The sequence below is a fragment of the Ictidomys tridecemlineatus genome, chromosome 7, assembly GCF_052094955.1.
Source record: "Ictidomys tridecemlineatus isolate mIctTri1 chromosome 7, mIctTri1.hap1, whole genome shotgun sequence".
NCBI lineage: Eukaryota > Metazoa > Chordata > Mammalia > Rodentia > Sciuridae > Ictidomys > Ictidomys tridecemlineatus.
Genome location: NC_135483.1, coordinates 32,737,400 through 32,757,957, shown reverse-complemented (window position 1 = coordinate 32,757,957; position 20,558 = coordinate 32,737,400). Strand labels below are relative to the sequence as shown.

The 20,558-nt window shown below is 34.0% G+C and overlaps 1 protein-coding gene across 38 annotated transcripts in view; it reads left to right on the top strand.

Moving 5' to 3' along the window:
* Rims2 (regulating synaptic membrane exocytosis 2) overlaps positions 1–20,558 on the top strand; it is a 559,411-nt gene that overhangs the window by 105,814 nt on the left and 433,039 nt on the right. For all 38 annotated transcript variants that reach the window (XM_005316267.4, XM_005316266.4, XM_021724861.3 and 35 more), the window contains one exon: positions 15,299–15,509. In XM_005316267.4, coding sequence (XP_005316324.2) covers positions 15,299–15,509 — 211 coding nt within the window. The remainder of the gene's footprint in view (positions 1–15,298; positions 15,510–20,558) is intronic.

Here is a 20,558-nt window from a genome sequence, read left to right as displayed (position 1 = left end):
AGTCACATACATGAAAAAGTTTAGCTCTGATGAATGCAGTATACAATGATGCTTTGAAAATATTTAATGGAGGGATTTGACCTAATCAGAGATGGTAAGGAGTATCTTCCCAAGGAGGTGATACTGAAGTACAATGAGAATAATGAAGAGTATGGGAGTGAAAAGTAGAAAGTGTTGTAGTTATGCAGTTTTATGAAATTGTTGGGAAACCAGCTTTTTCTTTTTTTCTGAAATTATATATAGAATATGGAAATACCTTGCAGAGGTCCTTAATCTGTTTTTCTATGGATTCCTTTGACATTCCTGTGAAACATATAGATGCCTTCTTAAAATATAAAAGGTAAATAGATGCAATTACAAAGGAAGCACATTAAATTGAAATACAGATCTACCAATGGACTCATTGAGTAGTCTATGAATATGTTGTACTTTCAATAAAAATCTTACTTCGGTTTTCAAGGAAGTTAGATAAAATATTATACTATGCATATGGAAGAAAAAAGATTTATATATAGTAAAAGTTTCTACAAAGAAGAACAAAGAGAGAGACATGTTTTATGAGATGTATCACAACAAATTATAAAGCCAAAGTATTATATGTCCTGAGATATTTGGATTTTATTCCCCTGAAGTCATCCCTCTAATATAAAGAAGTAGCTTTTTAAAAAAACATTTATTTATTTATTTATTTTTTAGTACTGGGTTTTTAACTCAGGGACTACTGAGCTGCATCTCTAGTCCTTTTTATTTTTTATTTTGAGATATGGTCTCACAAAGTTGTTTAGGGCCTCCTTAAGTTGCCAAGGCTGGCCTTGAACTTGTGATCCTCCTGCCTTAGCCTCCTGAATTGCTGGGATTATAGGTATGTGCCATTCCACTTGGTGAGAATTTGCTCTTTTTGGAATCCTATAAATCTATCGATTGAGTAATGCTCAATTTATTTTCTGAAAAGAAATAGCCTAGAAAGTTGCAGGGTATGATCTCATAATGGCAAGTGTTTGAAATTCCAACAAACAAATACAATGCATTTAGCTTGTGGAGATCATGAAAGTACACCCGTGGAACAACGATAACAAAATTGTGTGCTTGGGGATAAAGTTTGCAGGAACAACAGTAAACATGATTTTAAAATATTTCATTATCTCACAGAATTCATAAGTGAGTGATAATTACAGAAAATTTGGTTTGGAAAATATGAAATTCAGTGAGTTGCTCTAGTGGTGATGGAGACATTAATATAGAAGATATAATGAAAAATTAGGTTAAGAAAGCTTTATGAGGTAAGAAAGCTGAAAAAGCAGTACTTCTAAATAGATTCATATATCATTGTATATGTCTTAATGTTTCTTTGTAAATAAAAGTTTTAGATTAAATATATGGACACATCTTTGTCTCTTATCTACATCAGAGATCTGCAAAATCTTCTGAGCTACATTACTGGAAAGTTATACATTCAAATTTTTCTTAAGATCTTTTGGAGCTTTCATTGTATTTTGAGTTTGGTTGTGGTGAGTGTTGTTTTGAGTTGGAACAAACACAAATGTCTATGAAATAGAATGCACAATCCACAAAACGGAGCTATCTTCATGCAGGAACTTAGTATACGATAGAGATATCACGATTCAGTGCAAGAAAGGTTGAATTATTTAAATAAATGATGATGGGAAAATAGAATCTCTATTTAGAGAAGAGTGAAATTAAATCCCTGCATCACATCATGCATAAAAATAAACTTCAGATCGATTAAAAGCTTAGTGAGAGGCAAAATTATAAAGCTATTAGAAGAAGCTGTAGAATTATTTGTGACTAACTTAGGGGTAAATTAGTACTTTTTTTTTTTTAAAAAATAGCTAGTACTGATGTCACAAATGATAAAGGGAGAAATTGATGTGTTGACTATCTCAAATTTGAAGATTTCTGTTAACAAAGGACACCATTTATAAGATGAACAGTTGGCAGACTGGGAGAAGATAATCTGCTATGTTGAAAGAGTTTATAAAAGATTAACATATAGGATATATAGGATACTCCTGCAAATCAGAAAGAAAAATATGGAAACTCAATACAAAGTATTAGGTAAAGGATATGAATAAACGATTCATAGGAGTGGCAGTCCAAATGACTGAATGTCATTAAAAGTAAAAAAAAATATGAGCTGCAAAAGGGGCATCAGTTAACATATATTAAAGCTGAAAAAAATTATGACGTTGTACAATAATCACAAGGACAAGTGGAAACTGAAATATTCATATCCTGGTTGCAGGTATGCTAAGTGGATTAAGCTATTTGGGAGAGCAGTTTAGAAGTATTTAGTGAACTTGAGTATGTGCATTATAGTCTTGTATATATACCCCAAAGAAAAATTTATGAGTTTACAATATGTCATGATAGAAATATTATAATGACTTTTGAAGGGCTAACATAAAGAAATGGTTGAATAAAATATGATTTGTACAATAAAACATGATTATGCAGCCATTACATTGAATCAACTAGATGGAAAACCTATAGTGGAGAAGAGCAAAGACTGTATTAACACTGAATTTGAGTTTGATTTTGCCACTTATCAGCTATATGATCAGGAACCAGATAACTTGTAGAATAATGAATAATAATGGGAATAATAATACTAAAAATACCTATCTCCCTGATACAAGATATATGTTAGCTATAGTTTGTTTATTTAAATTTTAATATAAAAATGTTGAGGTAAAAATAAGAAGTTGAAATACGTGAATGGCACAATGCAATACTGTTAACTACAATGGAACCAGGCTATGGATCCGTGCTACCAAGATTATGATCAATTCTATTCTGGATGTCTGAAGTTTAACATAAGACAGAGTAAAGTGGGCCTGGGGGCAGGAGTGAGTGATATGTGCACAGTAATTTATTCTAGGCAGAGGCAAGAGCATGTATAAAATGTAGACTGTGTAAGAGGATGCACTATGTGAGTTTAAAGATTGAAAGACAGGATGGTTTTAAAAAAGGAGGCAAAAGAAGTAGTGCAAAAATTGAGGTTAAAGATGTGGATGTGCCTCAGTACAATCATGTGTCATTTAACAATGAGGATACATTGTAAAAAATGTGTTGGTAGGTGATCTTATTGTTATGCAAAAACCATAGAGTGTATTTACACAAAGCAAAAAGGTATTGTCTATTATATACCTTAGGCGGTATTATAATCTTATGTCCCCACCACTGTGTATGCAGTCTATCCTTGATTAAAGTATCATTATGTGGCACATCACTACATGAAGGTTCTCACATGATTTTTCTTTTGGATGAATATGTAAAATCTCTCCAAAAGTCTGTTACCTCAAACTATTGTATTCAGGTGCTATCTGTATTGCAGTTTCCCAATCTCTTTTCTTCCTGCAACTGGGAAAACTTGATCCCATTCTGCAGCTTAATAATATTGTGCAACTTAATAGGGTTTTAAGTTGTTTTAATCTAGCACATTGGCATACATAATCACTAGCTATGTTACTAATTTGACTGGCCTTTTCTACATGTGCAAAATGGAACTTCCACTTCTCTTGAAGAACAGTCACTGAGGCACAATTCACTTAACTGGACTTTTGGTTTTTTGTTACAGTATGCTTTGGTGACTTGACTGGCACTCCAGTGCTTTTAGAACAGAAACAAAGTGTTGTTCTTTTTAATTTACCTTTTTCTGCCTTGTTCCCCCAAATAGTGCTCAACCATTTACTAAGAGGTATCTGAGAGACACCAAGTATATCCACAAGGATGCAGTGGAAATGTATAGTGTAGAAATGTACAAATATAATTTTCAAATATACAAAATTCCTAATGAACAAATATAATTTTCATACACAGCAAGATGATTCTTCTGTGGGAGAAGTGTGGATGCAGAGGTCGTTCATTGTTAACTTATAATTATGCCCATTCTGGTTCATGTTTCGTGGGCTTCTGCCTCCAATAGTGACTCTTGTTAACAAATATTCATTTAACCTGGTGGGAGATCATCATGGAAAAATAGTACATTAAAACAGGCACAGTTTTCGTTGACAGTAGTTGGAAAAAAGAAATATGCTTTTGTAATTAAGTAGATAAAAGGACTTCTATTTTTAATTTATTGGAGTTCTATTTTTAATTTATTGGCTGACTTTAGGTTAGCACTCTGAAGCTTTTTTTTTAAGTGAGATTTTTTTGAGGTATAGTTTATTTATAGTAACATTCTCCACTTTAAGGTAAGTTTTGGCAAACATATACAGTTATAGATATGTCATCATAATCAAGGAAAGAAATATTTCCTTCACCCCTAAAAGTTTTTTGTGCCATTTGTCATTAATCTCCTTACTATACTCCCTAGAAGCCATTGATCTGATTTGTCTTGTACAGAATATCATCTATGTGAAATCATATCATGTGGGCAAACTATGACACACAAGCCAAATTTGGCCCACTGCATGTTTTTTTTCCCTTCAATTAAGAAAACCATTTTTGTTTTTACAGTCCAGGAGTTTTTATTTTATTTTTCTGTTATGCCATGAATTCTTAAGGACTGGGTTCCAGCACCATTGGTAACTTCTTTCTGGTCCATAGTTTTACATTCAAATCCTTGCCTAACCTATCTAAGATGTCTTTGTTTAAACCCAAGAACAAAAAGATTTTTATTTTTGTGCTTTCCTAGAAGTTTTATAGTTTCAGTCATTATATTTAGTTCTGTAATACATTTTTAGTCTTTAAACTATGAAGTGTGAGTTGATAATTCATATTTTACTTGTTTTTTACACATGGATTTTTCAAACACTGTTTTACACATGAGTTTCCTATTGCTTAAAAGACTATTTCTCCATTGAATTACTTTGGTACCTGTGTAAAAAAATTAATTCTCACTTAAATATTTGGTTATTTCTGGACTCTATTGTTTTCCGTTGGTACCTGTCTTTATCGTTTGCTAGTTCCATGTTGACTAGATGATTATAGCTTGTATAAATCTTGAAATCAGGCAGTGTGGATCCTTTAACTATTTTCTCTTAAAAAATATAGTTTTTGACTTTTGCTTTTTCACATAAATTTTAGGATTGGCAGGTCAATTGCTATAAAAAACCATGCTGGGATTTTGATTGGTTATGGCATTGGATTAATAGATCAATTTGAAGATAATTGTAACCTTAATGATATTGAGTTCTCCAATTAACTAATACAGTATATTTCGCCTGTAAACTAGGTCTTTAAGTCTATTGATGTGATGAATTATGTTTATTGATTTCTATAGGTTGAGCCAAACTTGCATCCCTAGGATAAAACCAACTTGATCACGATGTACAATTTTCTTAATACTAATTGTTGAATACAATTTGCTAATATTTTATTAAAGATTTTTGCATCTAAGTTCCTTAGGGATTTTGGTCTGTAACTTTCGTTCTTTGATGTATTCTTATCTGATTTTGATATGAGTGTGATATTGGCTTCATAGAATGAATTTGGAAGTGTTCCATCCCTTTGTATTCCATAGAATAATTGGAGAAGCATTGACATTAGTTTTTCTGTAGAGCTCTGGTAGAATTCAGTTGAGAATCCTTCTGGTCCAGGGTTTTCTTTGTCGAAAGGCTTTTATACTGCTTATCTCTCACTGTTAGTCATTTGTCTTAAGTTTTTAATGTTCTCTTGATTCAGCTTTGGCAGGTTATATGTATTGTACTCTCCCAATTTATTGATGTTTAAGTTTTCAAAAATAGTCCCTAATGATCATCTGGATTCTGTGATGTCTGTGGTGATTTTTTCCTTTTCATTTCTAATTTTTATTATTTTGGGTCTTCTCTCTTTTGGTTAGTTTTGTGAAGGCTGTGTCAATCTTGTTTATCTTTTTGAAGAACCAATTCTGTTTCATTGATACTTTGTACTTTTAAAAAAATTTTCTATTTCATTTATTTTGACTGTGATCTGAATTATTTCCTTTTATCTGGTTTTGAAGTTGGTTTGTTCTGATTTTTCAAGGTCCTTGAGATACATCATTAGTAGTTTATTTGGGATCTTCTTGATTTTCTTATGTAGGCACTCATTGCTACAAACATTCTTCTTTTCCTTCTCTTCCTGCTCTTCACTCCCCACTCTTCTTTTTTCTGGGAGAAGATTGAAGCTAGGGGTGCATAACTACTGAGCCATATTTTCAGCCCTTTTATTTATTTATTTTTTTAAATTTTGGGCAGGGTTTCACTAAATTGCTTAGGTCCTTGCTAAATTGCTTTGGCTGGCTTTGAATTTGTGATCCTCCTGCTTCAGCCTCCCATGCCTCTAGGATTATAAAATAAACTTTCTTTTTTTTTTTTTAAATATTTATTTATTTTTTCTTAGTTATCGGCGGACACAACATCTTTGTTTGTATGTGGTGCTGAGGATCGAACCCGGGCCGCACACACGCTAGGCGAGTGCGCTACCGCTTGAGCTACATCCCCAGCCCCGTAAAATAAACTTTCTTAGAACCACCTTCAAAGTGTTCCAGAGATTCTAGTATGTTGTATCACTATTATCATTTGATTTTAAGAATTTTTAAAGTTCTCTCCTTATTTCTTTTATCACCCATTCATCATTCAAATGTATGTTGTTCAATCTCCATGTGTTTATGTAGTTTTGTAGGTTTTTTTTTTTTTTGGTGTTGATTTCTAATTTCATTCCAGTATGATCAGGTAAGAGGCAAGAAATTATATCATTATGTGTTTGTGTGTTTTGTTTGCTACAAGTTGCTTCGTGGCATAAAATATGGTCTGATTTAGAGAAGGTTTCATGAACAGCTCAGAAGAAAGTGTATTTGGCTGTAGAATGAAATATTTTATAGATGTCTGTTAAGTCTATTTAATGTATATTTTTTAGGCCCAAAGAATCTTTACTGAATTTATGTGTAGGTGACTTATCTTTTGGTGAGAGGGGTGTGTTGAAATCATCCAGTATTATTGTACTGGGGTCTGTCTGACTCTTTAATTCAAGTAGTGTCAGTTTCATGTAATTAGGTGCATTATACATTTTGGATATAAGTATTTATTATTATTATATCGTCTGGTTGTATTGTTTCCTTTACTAGAATGAAGTGACTTTCTTTGTCACTTCTGATTAATTTTGGCTTGAACTCTGCTTTTATATAAGAGTAGCTACTCTTGTTTTTTTTTTTCCGGGTTTCATTTGCATGATATATCAATTTCTATCCTTTTACTTTCAGCCTGTGGCTGACTTTGTATATAAGGTGAGTCTTTTGTAAATGACATATGGTTGGATCTTGTTTTTTAATTCTTTTTGCCAGTCTAAGTCTTTTAATTGGAGAATTGAGACAATGTACACTCAATGTTATTACGGATAAATGTTTTCTTTTCCATTTGGATTTATTCTAATGTTTAATTAGGTCCTGTTTCTAATTTGTTTAGCTGCTCTTTAAATGAGATTTGTCTGTGAGCTCTGGAAAGTGTTTTTGATCTTCTTTGTGTAGTATTTCTTTAAGTATTTTGTGTAGTGCCAGCTTAACTAGTCATGAATTCTTTTAGTTTCTGCTTATCTTGGAATTTTTTTTTCTTTGATTCTGAGGAATGGCTTTGCTAGATACAGCAATCTTGGTTGACAGTTATCTTCTTTGAGATTTGGAACATATCATTCCAAGCCTTGCTGGCTTTTAGAATGTGTGATGAGAAATCAGAAGTAATGCTGATTGGCTTTCTGTGATTTGATGCTTTTCTTTTGAGGCTTTTAAAATTCTGCCCTTATTCTTTGTGTTAGGCATTTTAATTATATTGCCTTATGGGGAGGTTCTTTTTTGATCTTGTCTATTTGGGGTTCTGAATATGTCCCATATTGCGATATGTCCTGTATCTGGATGTCCACATTATTCTCAAGGTTTGGAAATTTTTCTGTTATTATTTCCCAGAAGTGATTATCTATGTCATTAGCCTGCATCTCAACACTATTTGATTCAAAAATTTGGTATCTTAATGTTGTCCCAGAGTTCTTGCATATTCTAATCATGTTTACTTGTTTTTTTTGGGGGCTTTGGGGTTTGAACCTAATGCTGCTGAGCTAGATCACCAGCCCATTTTATTTGTTTATTTATTTTGTATCAGGAGTTGAATGCAGGGAGACTTAACCTCTGAGCCACACCCCCAGTTTTTTTTATTAGACACAGGGTCTTGCTAAGTTGTGTAGGGCCTTGATAAGTTGCTGAGACTGCGTTTGAACTAATGATCTTCCTGCCTCAGCCTCCCAAGTAGTTGGGATTACAGGCATGCATCACTATGCCCATCTTATTTTTTATTTTGAGACAGGGTATCACTAAGTTGATCAGCATCTCACTAAATGACCTTGAATTTGTAATCCTTTGGTTTTAGTCTCTTGAGTCACTGGGATTATAGGTGTGTGCCCTATGCTCAGCTCATTAATACTGTCTGCATGTTCAAGGGCAGCCACATTTTCTTCCAGTTCTGAGATTCTGACTTCAGCATAGCTTACTTTATTTGTGACACTTTCAACAGAACATATTATTTATTTTCTCTTTCATTTCTAAGATTTCTATTTGGTTCTTTTTCAATATCTCCTTACTGAATTCCTCATTCATATCCTGTACTGACTTTCTTAATTTGTTCAGTTGTTTTTTTCTGTTCTCTTGAAATTCATTCATCATTTTAATAATAATTATCTAGGATTCTTTGTCTGGTGTTTCATTAATTTAAATATCTTTGGAGTCATTTGCTGGTGAATTGTGAACTTTAGAAGACATAGTGTTACCTTGTTATTCTGTATTTTTTTTTGTATTCCTATGTTGTATTTTATCCATCTATGGGTATGAGTTCTCTTCCACTCTAATTTGTGGGTCTTATTAAGGCACAGCCTTCTCTTGTCAGAGTGTTCTAGAGTGATTTATATGATCACCCTTCATTATTGTCGTGTTCACAGCCTTTTTGTTAATTCTTTGTTTTTGTTGTGGGAATGAAAGTCTATTAATGGGACTTTTAAGCTCCCCCCTTCCAGCTGGCTGTTAGTTTGGGATTTTTTGTCTCTTCTGATTTTTTTTTAAAATTAAAGTTTCATTGAAATTTGAGCTAATTTAATTGGTGTGGAGCAAGGTGTGCTATCTCTTGGCTGGGTTTAGCACAGCAGTAAAATCTCTACCCTGTGAACTTGTCGTGACCTAAAGTATTCCCAGCAGTCTACCTGTCATCCTTAGGGCAGAGGCAGAGTCACTGCAGCTAGGGAAAAGTTTCAAGAGAAAACTGTCTCTCTAACCATGAAAGAGATGCGGGAAGCACTGTGGTGGGCTTGGAATACCTGGCTCCAGACTGCTCTAAAACCTAGGGTGGAATTTGACCTGGGGCTGCAGGGCTTGGTCTGGTGCTGGGTGGGTCTGAATTCAATGTAGAGACCTGCCTATAGTCTTCACCTGTGTGGGTCTACTGTTGATACTTATCTGGTACCTGGGATTGCAGATCCTGTCCTGGTCCAGGTTGGGGAGGACCTTGGGCCTAAGTCTGGCGGGGCTGGTCTTCTGCTTGGGTAAGCCCAAAGATATGGGTTCCTGTGGCTAATTCAGAGGTTGGGCTGCTTGAGTTGGCCTGGTGTTCGTGTTGGCTGGAGACCTAGTGTGCCTGGCAGGCCTAGAGCCCTGGGCTACCAGAGTCTTACTGGTGCTAGAGTGGGCTTAGAGGCTTAATCTGCAAATACTTGTCTGGAGCTGAAGATGCTAGTCTGGTCCTGGGCAAGTTTGAGGCCTATACCCATAGAGGCTGGCCTGGAGAGTGGATCAAAGAATTGTCAAACTGTTGATTAGGGCTGCATGAGCTGGCCTGGTGCTAGATTTGTCCTGAATCCTGGGGTTATAGAGGCCACCCTGGTGTTTGGGCTGTCGGAAGCCTACAGCAGTTGGTGTCAGTCTGGCCAGACTTAGAGACAAGTCTGTTGGAGTGGTAAAGTCTGAGGCTCTGGCATCTGTTCTGTCACTGAGGTGGGCTTGGAAGCTTAGTCTGTGGGTACTACCTTAGAGTTTAGGACTTTGGGGGCCAGCCTTGATCTCTAGTCTTTGGAGCTAACCTGGTGCTGGGGCAGGTCAGAAGCTGGGGCTTCTTGAATCAGACTGACTATCAGGTGGGTCCAGAGACTAAGTCTGCTGGACAGGCCTAGGGTCTGAGGCTGTTAGATCCTGCTGGTGTTTGTGCAGGTCTGTTAACTCAATCTGTGGGTACTGACTTAGAGTCTGGAACCACAGACCCTAGCAGGCACTGTGTTTTGTTGGGGTGGGCTTAGTGTTGGGGTTTGAGGTAAAGTGACGTGCCCACTTTCCTTTCCTTTCCTCAAGTGGAGAGAATCTCTTTCCATGCTGTGCTGCCTGGGCTTGGGGGAGGGGTAACACAACTAATGAAAAACTGTTCTATGTACCCTTTTATTGTTAACATAAGCACTTATTTCTATGTCCATGTCCAGTTTTACACACACACACACACACACACACACACACACACACACACGAATTTAAGTTCTTTGTAATGGAGGAAATATTAGTGAATTCTTTCAGCCCATTTTTCTTAAAAGTTCTTATTATGTCACACTTTGAAGTATAATTTTAATGTGTATAGGATCCTGGGTTAGCCTTTTTTTTTTTAACCCATCTCCTGCCAATGCTTTATAGACATCACTTTGAAGTCTTGTAGCTTGCATGGTTTCTAAGGAGTAATCTGTAATCTTACTGTTGGTTTTCTGTACATAATTTGTGTTTTCTCTAGCTGCTTTCAACATTTTCTCTTTTTTTGGCAGTTTGACTATGAAGTGTCCTGCATTGTGTATGTGTGTGTGTCTACTTGATATTTGTTCTACAGGGAATTCTCTGAGTTCTTATATCTAATTTGGTGTTGTTTTCATTAGTTTTGGAAAATCCTTGGCTATTATTCCTTCAGATATTTCTTCTATTGTTTTTTTTTTCCTCTGGGACTCCAATTTCATATATAGGTTAATTCTTGGATCTTCTGTTCTTATTGTTTACTAACCCTTTTTCATCTGTCTTATTTTTTAAATTTTGCACAGTTTTAAAAATTTCTTTCTAAAATTTATTCTAATTTGTTATATATGACAGCAGAATTGCCCCCCCCCCGCCCCAATTCCCATTATGAATCAACATCCTTATATCAGAGAAAACATTTGGCATTTGGTTTTGGCGGATTGGCTTACTTCACTAGCATTATATTCTCCAGCTTCATCCATTTACCTGCAAATGCCATGATTTTATTCTCTTTTGATGCTGAGTAATATTCCATTGTGTTTATATACCACATTTTCTTTATCCATTCATCTACTGAAGGGCTTCTAGGTTGGTTCCACAGTTTGGCTATTGTAAATTGTGCTGCTATAAACATTGATGTGGCTGTGTCCCTGTAGTATGCTGTTTTTAAGTCTTTTGTATGTAGATCAAGGAGTGAGATAGCTGATTCAAATGGTGGTTCCATTCCCAGTTTTCCAAGGAATCTCCATACTGCTTTACATATTGGCAGAACTAATTTTCAGTTCCACCAGCCAATGTATGAGTGTGCCCTTTCCCCCACATCCTCGCCAACACTTATTTGTGTTTGTATTCTTAATAGCTGCCATTCTGACAGGAGTGAGATGAAATCTTAGAGTTGTTTTGATTTGCATTTCTCTAATTGCAAGAGATGTTGAACATTTTTTCATATATTTGTTGATTAATTATATATCCTGTTCTGAGAAGTGTCTGTTCAGTTCCTTGGCCCATTTATTGATTGGGTTATTTGTTTTTGTTTTTGTTTTTTGGTGTTAATATTTTTGAGTTCTTTATATATCCTAGAGATTAGTGCTCTATCTGATGTGCATGGGGTAAAAATTTGCTCCCATTCTGTTGGCTCTCTATTTACCTCAACAATTGTTTCTTTTGCTGAGAAGAAGCTTTTTAGCAATCTATGTCTTTTGATTGATGAGTTTAGGCTGTTAACATTCAAGGTTATTCTTGAGATGTGATTTGTATTCCTTGTCATTTCGACTTATTTCTGGTTTTTGATTTGTCTCAGTTTCTCATTTGGTTGAACTTTTCTTTAGTGTATTTTCTCCCTTTGCTGTTTTTTTTTTTTTTCCCCACTTCATCCTCATGGAATATTTTGTTGAGAATGTTTTGTAGTGTAGGCTTTTTAGTTGTGAATTCTTTTAATTTTTGTTTATCATGGAAGGTTTTAATTTCATCTTGATATATGAAACTTAATTTTACTGTATTTAAAATTTTTTGATTGGCATCTGTTTTCTTTCATTGCTTGAAATTTATTATTCCAGGACCTCCTAGCTTTGAGGGTCTGGGTTGAGAAATCAATTGAGATCTGAATTGTTTTCCCCCTATACATAATTTGATTTCTTTCCTCTCATAGCCTTTATGATTTTATATTTTTTCTTTGTGTTATTCATTCTCATTATAATGTGTCTTGGTGTGGGTCTGCTGTAATTTTGTACATTTGGGATCCTGTAAGCCTCTTGTATTTAATTTTCTATTTCATTCTTTAGGTTTGGGAACATTTCTGCAATTGTATCATTGAAAAGATTGTGCATTCCTTTGGTTTGTATTTCTATTTCATCTATTCCGATATTTCTTAAATTTGTTTTTTTCATGTTATCCCATAATTCTTGGATGTTCTGTGCATGGTTTCTCACCATCTTCTCTGCATGGTGAACTCTACTTTCAATAATATATATTTTGTCTTCATTGTCTGAGGTTCAGTTGTTTTGTCTGTTGGTGATGCTTTCTATTGAATTTATAATTTGGTTTACTGATTGCTTCATTTTGAGGATTTCTGGTTTTTTTCCCCCTCACGATCTCCAACTCCTTATTGAAGTGATTTTTCACTTTCTGTACTTTTTCTTTGATTACATTCCTTATATTGTCCTTGACTTCATAAATCCATTGAACTATGTACATTCTGAACTCCTTCTTGGACAATTCTTCTACTGTGTTATCAGTGGTTTCTGATGTTGAAACATCTTGGTTTGTTTGGGGTGCTTTATTCCCTTGTTTTTTCATGTTGTTCATGTATTTTCCCATCTAAAAGTATGGATCTAAGGCAGCACAAATTCTATCCTATAGTCCTATAATGTCCCTGAAGGTTTCTAGCACCTTGCCTTTAATGGTGTCAACAGCACCCAGTGTAAAAATATATAGTCTTAAACCTAATGGTTCCCACTAAGGCATCTACTGCTTTCTCACACTAAACCAAACTATCTATAATATAAAGAGAAAATTTGTTAAAACAGTTTACAATTTCAAATGGTGAATAAGATACCAGAGGTAGTATAGTATGTGATATTCATGAGGGAGAAAGAAAGAAGTTAGAAGCAAAAATTCACAAGAAGAGTGGAAGAGGTGTGGACAGAGATTGGCTGTTGGTTGCAGAAAATTTGGAAAGAAAATCCAAGAAAACAGATGAGAGAGGAATGATATGAACAAAGAGAAATATAAGAATGCAACAAAAATGCAAAACATCATATGTGACTGCATGACCAATGTAATTCTGCAACCTGTACACTCAGAAAAATGAGAAATTATAGCCCATCTGATTCAAATGTATGATATGTCAAGATCATTGTACTGTCATGTGTAATTAAAACAAATTAAAAAAAAAGAAAAAAAGAAATGCAAGATAAAAAAAATGCAAAACACCATTGATATATCAGTGTCCTCCACACACTGATGCATAAAAAGCACCCTGTTCCAAATATGGTGGAGTTATTAGTGAATTATGGAAAGCCAATCCGTCTCTATCAGTGTTCAACAGTTTCTCAGCCCTGTCTCTCTTGTCTCTTGGGATCACCAGATCCAGATCAGCCCTCACAGACTGTGTAATTATCTCACAGATCAGGGCTTCAGATACCTCAGGCTTGGTCACCTGTAGTCCCAAGATCTCAATGCTGCTCCTACTTGCAGAGACAATCAGGAATACACTCTTGCGAAAGAGCAACCTTGAGATGCAGGAGGAAGGGAAGGGCCACCAGCACTCCCAGTAGGAAGACCCCAGACACCTCCAAACTCACAGGCACCCCCACAATGGACCTACAGGTCTCCACTGGAGTCCTCAGACAGCGGCTCTTGTGGTGGTAAACCTCAGGACCTGGCTGGTGTCCCAGTGGGTGCAGCCATGTGGAACCAACCCTGGAGTCTCCCCTGCAGCAGTCCTCTAGGCTATGGTAGCAGTGGTAGTGGTGGTGGTTGTTGGTAGCAGGCCAAGGATCAGTAGCAGTGGCAGCTGCAGTGGTGGCTGCTGTAGGGGCAGCATCACCAGATGATCATGGGCGGGGGTGGGGGGAGTGGGGGGGTGGGACTGGGGGGTGTCAAAAGCTCTGTCGGTGTCGGGTGCATCAAGGGCAGTGGTGTCTCCTGTGGCAGCAGCAAGTGGTTATAGCTGCAAGGGCAGCAGCACCCAGAAAGAAGACTTCCAGGTGACCTTGGGATGGCAGCAGTGGCATCAGAGGCAGCAGTGATCCATTTTTTAAAAATATTTAGTTTTTAGTTTTAGGTGGACGCAATATCTTTTTTTTTCTTTTTTTAAATATTTATGTGGTGCTAACGATGGAACACAGTGCCTCAGACTTGCTAGTCGAGCACTCTACCATTGAGCCACAACCCTAGCCCTAATTACAGTTTTGTAAATATTAAAAAAATTTTCATTATGGAGACAATGGAAGAGAAAAGTTTTATAACTATTTCTAATTTGAGTAAATAATATGCATTTCTAGACATCTTTTTGACCCTTTTATTTTTATAGTGAAAAGTTAACTTTTATTTGTATAATCCCCTTTGTTAGGCTATTAAAATTTACTTATTTTTTAACAACTAAGTGGTGTTCCCTCTGTTTGGATTCTTTGGATTATACCAATTTAGATAGTGTTTTATTTATTTGAAGTTTATATATTTTGGCTTCACTATGTATGTCCAATTAGCTTCCTATATTTTTAAAGGTATACTGTTGAAGAAAAACATTATAATTATTTTAAAGTGTACGATTGAAAAATATTGCAAATGGTAAGTAGAAATTTTAGAGTTCTTATTAAAAGAAACACCTGCATAAACATGTATTAATTGGTTTTTAAATTAATATGAATAACAGAAAGTAGAACTAATTGTAACATTTTTTACAGTAGTGTGCCATGCAAGATGTTATTCTGTAAGCATAAAATTAAATTTTTATTTTCATTCTATGTAGTTTTAATTATGAAATTATATATATATATATATGTATATATATATATATATAATTTCTTTTTATGAGACCATAAGGGAAACCAATTTTTTTTTTCTTGTCTGTTTTCTCTGCAGAAAACTTCATCAGCAGTTTGAAATGTATAAGGAGCAAGTTAAGAAGATGGGAGAAGAATCACAGCAACAGCAAGAACAGAAGGGTGATGCCCCAACTTGTGGTATCTGCCACAAAACGAAATTTGCTGATGGATGTGGCCATAACTGTTCATATTGCCAAACAAAGTTCTGTGCTCGTTGTGGAGGTCGAGTGTCATTACGCTCAAACAAGGTACAGAAATGAAAACATGACAGTTCTCTTATAGCTAAGCTTATTGTGAATCAAAAAAATGAAAACAGAAATTACTACTGTGATTAACCAAAGAACAAGATACTTATGGTGTCCTCATTTAAGATAAAGTTTCTTTAATTTTTCACTGAATTTTAAATATATTTGTCTCATTGTTTTGTGTCAGCTAGCTTTTGATTTTGTTAGAATTTTATGATCTCAGACTTTCAAAGACAATGAAAACAATTTAAGAGATGATTTGGCCTCACTCCTTTATTTTTCTGGTACAGAAAACTAGGACCTCGAGAAACTAAATTGTATTCGTAAAGCATGCAATTGATCAATGACAGAATTTTAATATAGTTTCTCCGTTGCTACACATAGTTGTTTTTTTTACAAAGATAAAGAGCTATCAAATTTTATTGAATCATAATATTCTGTAACTAAACATTTTGAGGAGTTTATTATTAATACACATAACCCATTCCTCGGATATGCAACACATTGCCTTATTTTGAATAGGGGAAAGCACAAAAATGCCAACTTTTTTTGACAGTAGGTTTTATACTAACACAATGGTCCATCCCAAAGAGAGACAAGTATATTTATAATACTTGGGACTGTTTTAGTTCAGGTAGTTAACTCTCTGCAGATGACAGTTTTACAAACCTTGTAGATCAGTTCTTCCTTGGTCTGTTTCCTTTCCTTTTGAAAGGAGCCTTTGAGATTCTTTTCATAATTTTATAGCTTTTGAAGCTAAATGCTCTTTTGTTGCTTTTTTAACATTAATAGAAAAATATTAGACTATGATTATGGAAGCTAGAATTTAAAGAAGAAATATTAAAGTTTTTTTATACTTATACAAGATGTTTGTAGTTTACCTCTCTAAGTTAGGGAATATGTTAATGCTATCCAAAGAATATTTTGTTGAAATTAGAAAAAACAATATTTAAAAATGTTCATTACAGTCCATTTTTTAGATTTGCCTTTATATCCTCACTAGTATCTTATCACCTAACTATTTACTTAGGTAGTTTTTAAATGGGAAACTGATATCTTCATATATATTACTTGGACATAATTGTGGGAAATTATTCTCTGCTGTAATTTCATTTCTTCATTTTCTCATTGTGCCCTTTTATCAATGTGCTGTTTCATCCAGAACTAATCATGTACTTCTCCTAACCTTTTCCCTTTGGCTTACTTGATTAAGTTTTTTTTCCCCCTCTTCTAAGTAGTGCATTGGCTAGAAACTCCATTATTATTTTCATAGAAATGGTGAAAGTAGACAACATTTTTTTTTTTTTTTGGCAGGGGGAGGGTTACCAGGGATTGAATCCAGGAATGCTTAACCAATGAGCCCCAGGCCTCTTTTGTATTTCATTTAGAGAAAAGGTCTTGCTGAGTTGCTTAGGGCCTTGCTAAATTGCTAAGGCTGGCTTTGAACTCATGATCCTCCTGTCTCAGCCTCCAGAGTCCCTGGGACTATAGGTGGGTTTCACTGATGAGGCTCCTGGTGTTGTTCTCAATTATAGGGGGAAAGTATTCAGTCTCACTGTCAGGTCTAATGTTAGCTGTATTTTCATAGATGGCAACTAGACCAATTTGCTGAGAGTTTTGGTTTTTAAATAATCAATAGACGTTGGGTTTTTTCAAAGCTTTTTCTCCATCTATTGAGATTAAGCTTATATTTTTTCCTTTCTTTTTGAATATGATGAAGCTTACATTGACTGATTTTTGAATGTTAACCCAACTCTATTTCTGTGAGAAACCCTATTTGGTCATGATAGACTATCCATTTTCTATATTAATGAGTTTGATTCGAAAAAAATTTGTTTTGAATTTTTGCTTCTATGTTCATTAGGCATATTATCTGTATTTTTCTTTTCTTGCAGGATTTTTCTTTGGTTTTGAAATTAGTTTAATGCCGGCCTATTGGAATGAGTTGGAAGTATTTTCTTCCATGTTTTAGGAGAGTTTGTGTAAAAATTGTATTATTTTATTTTTCATTGGTTGGTAGTATTTCACCAGTAAAGCCATCTGGACATGCAGTTTTATTTGTTAAAAAGGGGTATAGTTTTAATTCCTAAATATAGTGTTACTCATGTTATATATTTTTTTCTTGAATGAGTTTGCATAACAATGTCTCTCAATGAATTTGTCCATTTCCTCATAAGTTGTCAAATTTATTGGTATAAAATTGTTTGTAGTATTCCATTATTTTTCTTTTAATGTCATAGAATCTGTAGTAATATCACATCTATATTTCTTAATATTGGTAATTTGTATATTTTCTCTTTTTTCCCCCCCTATTCAGTCTAGCTAGTTTTTTTTGTTAATTTTGTTGACTTTCTCAAAAAATCACCTTTTGGTTCCATTGATTTTTCTCTATTGTTGATTTTTCTTTTGATAATTATTATTTTCTTTTACTTCTGCTTACTTTGATTTTAATTTTCTAGTTTCTTAAGGTGGAAGGGGAGATATTATTTTGAGATATTGCTTTGAGATATTGTTTTGATATATTGTTTCTTTTTTAACATATAGGTCATATGCTGGAAATTTTCCCTAGGTGCTACTGCTTTATTGACATCCACCAAATTCCCATGAATATGTTGTCTTATTATTTCACTCCGTTAAAAAAAAAAAAAAATATATATATATATATATATATATATATATTCTTCTTTGATCCCTTGAGTTTATAGAAGTATGCTATTTAATTTTCAAATGTTGGGAGGTTTATATAGATTATTTTGTAGCACCAGAACATACTTTGCATACCTTTTATTTAATTGATCCCTTTATCATTGTTAAGTGGTCTTCTCTTTTCCTGGTAATATTCTTTGCCTTTGAAATCCATTTTGCCCAATCTTAATAAAAAAATCCACTTTTTTTTTGTGGTGTTGGGGATTGAACTCAGAGCCTTATGAATGTAAGCAAGCACTCTACCAACTGAGCTATATCCTCATCCCCAGCTTCTTCAACTTTATATTGGGTGGTATTAACATGCATATATATTTCTACTCTTTAACTTAAATCTTATTTGTATCTTTATATATAAAGTACTTTTTTATCTTTTAAAATATATTTTTAGTTGTTATTGGACACACTACCTTAATTTAATTTATTTTTATATGGTGCTGAGGATGGAACCCAGCGTCTTGCATGTGTTAGGTGAACGTTCTACTGCTGAGCCACAATCCTAGTCCCTTAAAGTACTTTTTTTATGGGCATAATATAGTTAGGTCTTACTATATTATTCAACCCGACAATCTGGCTTTTAGGTGGATGTTTTGACAATTTACATTGTATGTGATCATTGATGAGATTTGGTTTGATTACATTATCTTGGTTTTTGTTTTCTCTTTGTCTCATCTGGTCTTTATTTTCGTTTTATTTTTTCATTGTTCTTTTTGATTACTCAAGTATTTTTTATGACTCTATTTTTTCTACTTTATTGACTTCATAGCTATAACTCTGTCGTTTATTAATTGCTACAGGATTTGTAGTATAGAGATTTAAATTATCATGGTAAACCTTCAACTGATATTATACTATTTCAGGTGTGGTATTAACAAGCTTACAATAGTGTACTTCCATTTTTTTCTCTTTAGAGTCTGTGTTATTGGTGTCATATTGTACTTTTACCGGTTTTATAAACCCCACAGTGTATTGTTATTTATTTTGCTTAAAAAGCTTATCTTTGAGGGGTTTTAAATAATAAGAATTTAAACTGTAGGGTTAGGGTTGTGGCTCAGTAGTAGAGTGCTTGCTTAGCACATGTGAGGCACTGGGTTCGATCCTCAGCACCACATAGAAATAAAGGTATTGTGTCCAACTACAACTAAAAAATATTTTAAAAAGGTATAAACTGTACACTTATTCATGTAATTACCATATGTAGTGCTTTTCTAAATTTTTATGTAGCCTCATATTTTATCTGCTCAAAGGAAATTCATTCAGTTTTCCTTTTAATGAAAGTGTTCTGGTTAATATTTTAAACATTTTTATGCAGAAAATTTTGTCTTTATTTTTCCAAAGGTTTTTTTTTTATGTTGGATATAGAATTCTAGGTTGACAGTTTTTTCTTTTGGTATTTTAAAGGTATTACTTCACTGCCTTTCCCTTTCACTGATTCCAATAACAATGATGATATATAAATATATATTTGTATATATATATATATTTTTTGAATAATGTTTGTTTCTATTGCTGCTTTTAAAATTTTATTTTATCACAAGTTATATGCAATTTATTATGATGTTTCTAAGTGTTTTTTTCTTCACATTTTTTGGTATCTTTTTTTTGAGCTTTTTGTGAGTTTATGACTTTTCATTGAGTTTGGGGATATATTGGCATTATTTCTTCAAGTACTTTTACTGATTCCTTCTCTTTCTCTTTTCCTTCAGGGATTCCTTTACCAATATGTTAGGCTGCATGAAGTTGTCATACAGATCTCTTATATTATTTTCATTAAATCAAAATTTGTTCTTCCTGGGTTTCATTTTGTATACTTTTTGTTACCATGCCTTCAAGTTTACTAATCTTTATTGTTCAACATCAAATCTGCTGTTTATACCATTCAGTGTATTTTTTCATCTCAGATATACTTTTTGTGTCTAGAATTTCAATTTGAGACTTTCTCTCTCTTTGGTAACTTCCATGTTCTTAATTTTTTGAATGTATGAAATACAGTCATGTTTTGATGTCCTGCTTTGCTAATTCTAACATCTTTGTCTATTCTGGCTTGGATTTGATTGATTATTCTCATTATGGTATGTGTTCTCCTGACTTTGAATGCCTAGTATCTTAGGTGATGTCAGGCACTGTTAAGTTTTACCTGTTGGATGTTGGCTATTTTTGTATTCCTATTATTCTTTAAGCTTTTTTTTTTTTTGTGATACAGTTCAGTTATATGGAAACAGTTTGATACTTTTGCATTTTGCATTTATAGTGTTTTAGGTGGCTCTGGAGTAGTGCCTAGTTTACCACTAATTATTCTCTTGGAATGAAGAAAAATTTTTCTGAGTACTTTAGCCCGTGTCCCATCAA